Consider the following 6,000-nt stretch of genomic DNA (forward strand, 5'->3'; position numbering starts at 1 on the left):
TCTTTAATCTCTCCGCATATTGGACCTGTTCCAAACCCGGAATCATTTTAGTTGCCCTTTTCTGAACCTTTTCTAATGCCAGTATATCTTTTCTGAGATGAGGGGACCACATCTGTAGTCAGTATTCAAGATGTGGGCGTACCATGGATTTATATTAGGGGCAATAAGATATTCTCCGTCCTATTCTCTATCCCTCTTTTAATGAGACGGAGAATATTTTATTGCCCTTATATAAACCCATGGTAAACCCACCTCTTGAATACTGAGTACAGATGTGGTCCCCTCATATCAGGCAGCCGCCTGCTCTGCTCATTGGTACATTTCTCCCCGCCACAGATTTATGCCCCTATTAACAGGGCAATGGATTCTGGAGCTAAACTCAGCCTAGAGTGACTGGACTCCGAAAGCCGAGATTAGTAAAAAGACAACGCTGACTGGGGTTTGGCAAAACTGCAAGCCTCGGTTAACCAGAAATACAAGAGAGCGATTATTCATTATTGCAATTATGCTAATTTCCAATGTATACAAATCATTCCGGGGTACAGCGGCATGCATGCGAGTGCCGACTCAATACAGCGGTGGGGGAATGATTCCGAACAACACAGCGCGGGCTCTCTGGGAAGCTCGCCCTGGCCCGGTCTCCTGAGCAGGAGGCCCAGCAGATTCTCGCTTCTCTCCCACCCCCTCCTCTTCGCTGCTTGTGCAGCAGGAATGCTATCTCTGGCATGGTGCAACCCGCAAAGGAAGGGTTAACCCTCCCTTTAAATTCCAGATACAGAACCCCATAAACTCACACGGCTCAAAACTTTTCATTTAATTTTAGAAAAGAAGAAATTCTATGAGTCTGGCGTGCCACCCTTCCCTCTATGCAGCAATCCGTCCAAATCTTACAGTGGATATTTACTATTAACCAGAAACTATTTTAATCATTAGCCATTATTATTCGTAGTGTTAATTCTCCTCACAGACCCAGGTGGCTTTTATTGCATTGCCGTGTATTCTGAGCCACACCACACCACACCATATTTTAAACCCGTTAGGGGTTCCATGGTACCACTAGTCAACTGGGAATGTTGCTTAATAGCAAATAAATAAACGAACGCCTAAATGTGCAATCGATAGGCATGCAGAATCCTGGTGGCACTAATGTGGGTGACACATTCATTTGGTTCTATACAGCCTTGTAATGGGTCATCGGATGCTAAGATGTTGCCCTGGATTTTTCAACCTAAAAAAAAGAAATCCAGTTAGCAGAGAGTTTTCAGAGAAATCAGGCACCTCTGAGGAATGGCCTCAAATACTATTTATTCACTGCTAATTACTCAGTAATGATTTATGCAGCGCCGTCCACGTCCATAGCCCCAGAAACCATGCAGATAGACCCAAAGAGTTTACAATCTATGTTAAAGGCCCAGAGACTTATTTAGTGGAGTCCAATATAATGAAAGTCGTTATTTAAAACATACCGATGGCATATGTTTGGGGAGTATAACGAGAGACACTTCCCACCCTCCCCCAGCGCCTTCTGATTTATCGTCCTGAAATTCGCAGGGAGGTGTATTGGGAAATGAGTGGCTGAAAGGTTGAGGGTAATGACATGTACCGTTCCAGGTGAGCATGTGGCGGTTACAACTCTGTATCAGGTAACTCGGAGTGCTTGGCATCATACGCATTATGCTTCATCCGCGCTGTAAGTCACGGTGTCGGTCTCTGACACGGCGCCTTCCCTCTTGGGGTTCCCCTCTTGGTGCGCGGAGTTACAGAACCCCGCAATGGAATTTAAAGCGCTGGGGTGTGGGGAATTTGGAAACAGCCTTTGAAATCACACCGAATGGGGGAAGCTGTAGCTGTATTTCTTTTTCAGACTCGTGCAACCCCCCCCCCCCCATGCACTAAATCTTTCTTCCCGCCCATGAAGTGACCCAGGGCCAGACGCTGATCTCGGTTACACCGCTGCATGTCTGGAGTAGCTCCACTGAGCAGTGTAAAGAAGAATAGACATAGTCCCCATTGTCTCTATTCCACATGGACACAAAGGATTTGCCCTGCACTGTTTCCTTCAGAAAGTTCAGCCACGATGAGTTTCCAGACCTGGCCTTATGCGATGGGGGAAAGAACTCGTGTTACAAGCCATGGAGTACAAAATCCAGGCAACTCCACTGCCCATTTCCCTGCAGCATTTTTGGGGGAATTCTCCCCTCTCACGGCGCCGTGTCATCAAAAGCCCCTGAAGAAAAATGTTTGGGTGTGAAGTCTGGGGCGCTGGTAGCTTAATTTCAGTTATCGGGGAAATGAATCTAAATCGCTTTGGTTTCTTCTGCGCGGGGTCGTTTCTGGGAAGGAAGGTCCCAGATTCCTCCCATCCAGAATGGGAAAGTTAGGGACTGGAGCTCTCAAGGCCAGACCCTTGGCAGGCGAGGAGAGGGGCTTCTTCGGAGCATTCTAAAGGGCTGCTGTCTTTTTTTTTTTTTTTTACAGCGATTACATGTTGTGCTGTCTGGCTTTTTCATTATAGATGGGGTTAGCAGCCTGTGGATCAGAGCTCCCTTGCCTAGCTGCCTTTCTCCCTACACTGCGCGCGGTGCCTGCGCCATTTGGGGGTGCACAGCGTACAGATTTGCCCTGCACTTCACCAAAGGTGGGGAACTCCTTTGCAAAAGGCAAGGAGCTTTCAAGTTACTGGGACAAGGGAGACCTTTCCCCATGGGACGTTAGGAGTCTCTGGTTCGATCTATGTCTCTGGAGTCAGCTGTCATTCGGGGAAATAAATGAAGCTAACAGGGCGGGGTACAATACGGCTGAAGATTGGCCGTACACATATTTCAAAGCATCTTTCTCCGCTGCACCCCTTTGAGAGGGGCTGCCCAGGCCGGCTCCTTGCAGCACGAGTGATGGATGGCTTGTTAATGTAACCCCAGGCCCCGTCCCTTCCAGCTTTTCCTATAGTCAGCAAACACTCCAAGCCTTCAGGAGATGTTTAGGAGGGGTAGTGGGGGGAAGGGGGGGAAGGTAGGTGCCTTTGACTTGTTTCAAGTCTGGAAAGGGGGAAGGGAGGTGCATGGAGAGAAAGTAAATAATAAAATAAAAGCAATTGGAGAAGCTCAGACATAATCCAAACCAGGGTTCAAAGAAAATGGAACTAAAGAAGGACGGATGAGAAGTAACCCCAGCACACCGCTGTTGCACTGTGGAAAAGCAGGAGCTGCAGAAGACTTAGCTTTCCCTTGCACTTCTGATCTCCCTTTTGTAATACTTCTCCATTGCTCACTTTGACTGGCATCGCTCGTGTTTTGCTTTCTCTTTATTCCTCTAGTTTGTTCCCGGTCTAGGGCTGCTTTGGGTAACTTTTGATTGATGGAACAGTGGAAAAAATGAACTTTCACTGAGACTTGGTTTTGAAATAGCAGTGAATTCAGACTGCAGTGAATGCAGACTGGTGGAGTTAATTAACCAGCATTTGTGTAGAAACAGGGAAGACAGATAGCGAGAAAGATAGATTTTTATTTTCACTTTCCCTTAACCAGAAGAAGAGGATTGTTTTTAACCTCCACGTAGAACGGAAACGCCTAAACAAATGTTTGTCATTTTAAGTACATCCCCTGAAAGATAATGAGAATAAATCCGGTTTATTTCTATTCAGGTTAGCGCCAATGAGGGGAGATATCTTAATTGCCACTAATGAAATGAAGAGGATGCAAGTGTGTTACCTTTGATGATTCAAACGCAGGGCAGAAATCAACGGGGGTGGAGGCGAATAGTAAAGATAACCCAGTGATGGGGAGAGCAGATTTCTCTCAGCATTCACATTTAAACAGAAGGCCACTTTAGGGAATATTTTGAGTAGGGATTAACTAAAACTTGTCTTTTTTAAGAACACAGTTACGGATTTTCTTTCATTTGTAATGGCAGAATAGCAATCTCTAGGTGTGCATCAGATCTAGAGAAATTATAACACTACATTGCAGCAGGCCGAAAGGAAATAAGCTGCTGTCATAGAAAATACAGTTGTTTGGAACACGGCTGTGTTTGGAAACACAAAGAGGCATTGATTTTATAATAAAATAAATAATAATAATAATAATAATATAATAAGAGCAACAACAATAAAATTACAATCGAGGGATGCGAGTCTGTACATGACTTAAGTCATTCTATGCGAAATAAAAAACCAGAATAAAACCCATTTTTTCTCCCAAGGGCATGTGGTTGCTTTGTTTCAAAACGCGCATATCCCCCCACCCCCCGACATTACCGGGCAATTTCAGAGCAACCTCAGGAAAACGGGTAGGGGGGAGCTTTTATGCATCCCACCCCACTCTTTTCCTGGGAGCATGTGCATTTGTAGGGGAGGGGATGCGGTTGTTTTCTTCCATCCTCTCCCGTTATTTGGTCTCTTCGGCACTGGAAGACGGGATCCCGAATCCGGCAAAAGGGTGCACGGTATCAGGGGAACGGCTCGCGTTGGGTTACTGCTCAAAGGGCATGCTGGAAAGACACCGGTACGACACCGAACCTATTGACCTCTCTCCGACAGAAACAGGCCCGATCCCGCAGTCCTTACTCTGGCACGGATCCCCCTTGTCTCCAGCAGGGCTTTCGCCAGACTAGGGACAGAGCACACACTGAGGGAGAAGCGGGTCCCAAGCATGTGGCCCCTGTCCACCAAAGGCGCCCTGCTTTCTCTGTTTTACGTTCTTCCCTTTTCCTGGCACTTCAGTTTATCTGCGCGCCCCTCTTCCCACCTCCCTTTCCCCCGCCCCAGCCACGTTCAGCAGCAAACACACCCCTACCGGAGCCGTGCGCACAGGACTCACCGTAGCAGGAGACCTGCAGGGCTCCGTTGTGGCTGCTGGTCTCCTGCAGCTTGAGGTTGCTCTCCGGGGGAGTTTTGCAGGGGCCTCGCTGCATGTACAGATGCTGCGGCTGCTGGTATTTGTTAAAGGAGCCTTGTGCCCCAGCAGAGCTGGGAGCCTGCCCGCTGCCATCCAGGGACTGGCATTCCTGCTGGCTATAGCGGCTCCGGCACTTACTGCTGCTGTCACCAAAGCCTTGTCCTTTGCTGGCCAGGAAAGTAGGGCTGAACTTGTCACTTGCTTGAAATGCCCTAAAAGGCGAGGAGCCCTCTGTGCTCTGGGAGGCTGCGTTGTAGTAGGAATCCATGGCAGCCGGATCACAATAAGAAACACAAGTATCAGCATTCATTCCTAAAATTAAAAGGCCCGAGTGTCTTTAATGCGCTTGGAGGGGCACCAGGAGCCTGCCTCTCTCCCTCTCCCTCTCTCGCTCTCTGTCTCATATGCACACTCACAGCTGGGCCAGGGAACTCTAAGAGGATTCAGATGTTCTTGAAAGCTGACCAGATCTCCAAAGCCTCCTCAAGATCTTGCAGCGCGAAAGGGATCTGCCCCCCCTTTCCTCCCTCTCTCTCTCACACTCACTCTCTGTCTCACCCTCCAAGCTATCTACAGTCCAAAGAGACTCTTCTCAACAGTTTTCCCCCCACACACATACAAAACCCGAGACCTCTCCCACAATTAATATGTAGATGATGACAGTGGAGGGGAGGGGGCCAAGGAAGGAGGGGAGCGCGCGAGGGGGGGGGAGGTCAGATCTTTTGCATAAAAAAACTTTTTTATGATTAAAAAATAGAAAATCAAACACATGACATTAATGCAATTAGGGGATGAATATGGGGATCTGTGCAGGGCGGAAGAGCAGGGAACAATTTAATGGGTATGACACACTCGATTCGTTCTGGCCCTCTTCACTATTGACTTTGCAACGCAGCTGCAGGGACCTTAGACTTTGTAACCCCCTCCCTCCCCATTAGGTCCTTTTTTAAAAGCAATATGGATTTCCCCCCCTCCCCCGAGCCATATCCCTTTAAGACCCTCACCCTTCCCCCCAATTAACCCTTTGGCAGCAGCCCCGCTCCCTCTGCCATCTCCAGGACTGGCAATGACTTTGTTAGACCCTTTCAGCGTTGCTTTGTGAGGTGTT

The 6,000-nt window shown here is 48.0% G+C and overlaps 1 protein-coding gene across 1 annotated transcript in view; it reads right to left on the reverse strand.

Annotated features, from left to right (window-relative positions):
• Positions 1-5,383, reverse strand: part of ALX4 (ALX homeobox 4) — a 65,369-nt gene extending 59,986 nt beyond the window's left edge. Inside the window, exon 1 of the mRNA XM_073350667.1 lies at positions 4,815-5,383. Coding sequence (XP_073206768.1) covers positions 4,815-5,202 — 388 coding nt within the window. The 5' untranslated portion in view covers positions 5,203-5,383. The remainder of the gene's footprint in view (positions 1-4,814) is intronic.
• Positions 5,384-6,000: the final 617 nt, after the last annotated feature.

The sequence above is a fragment of the Lepidochelys kempii genome, chromosome 6, assembly GCF_965140265.1.
Source record: "Lepidochelys kempii isolate rLepKem1 chromosome 6, rLepKem1.hap2, whole genome shotgun sequence".
Lineage (NCBI taxonomy): Eukaryota > Metazoa > Chordata > Testudines > Cheloniidae > Lepidochelys > Lepidochelys kempii.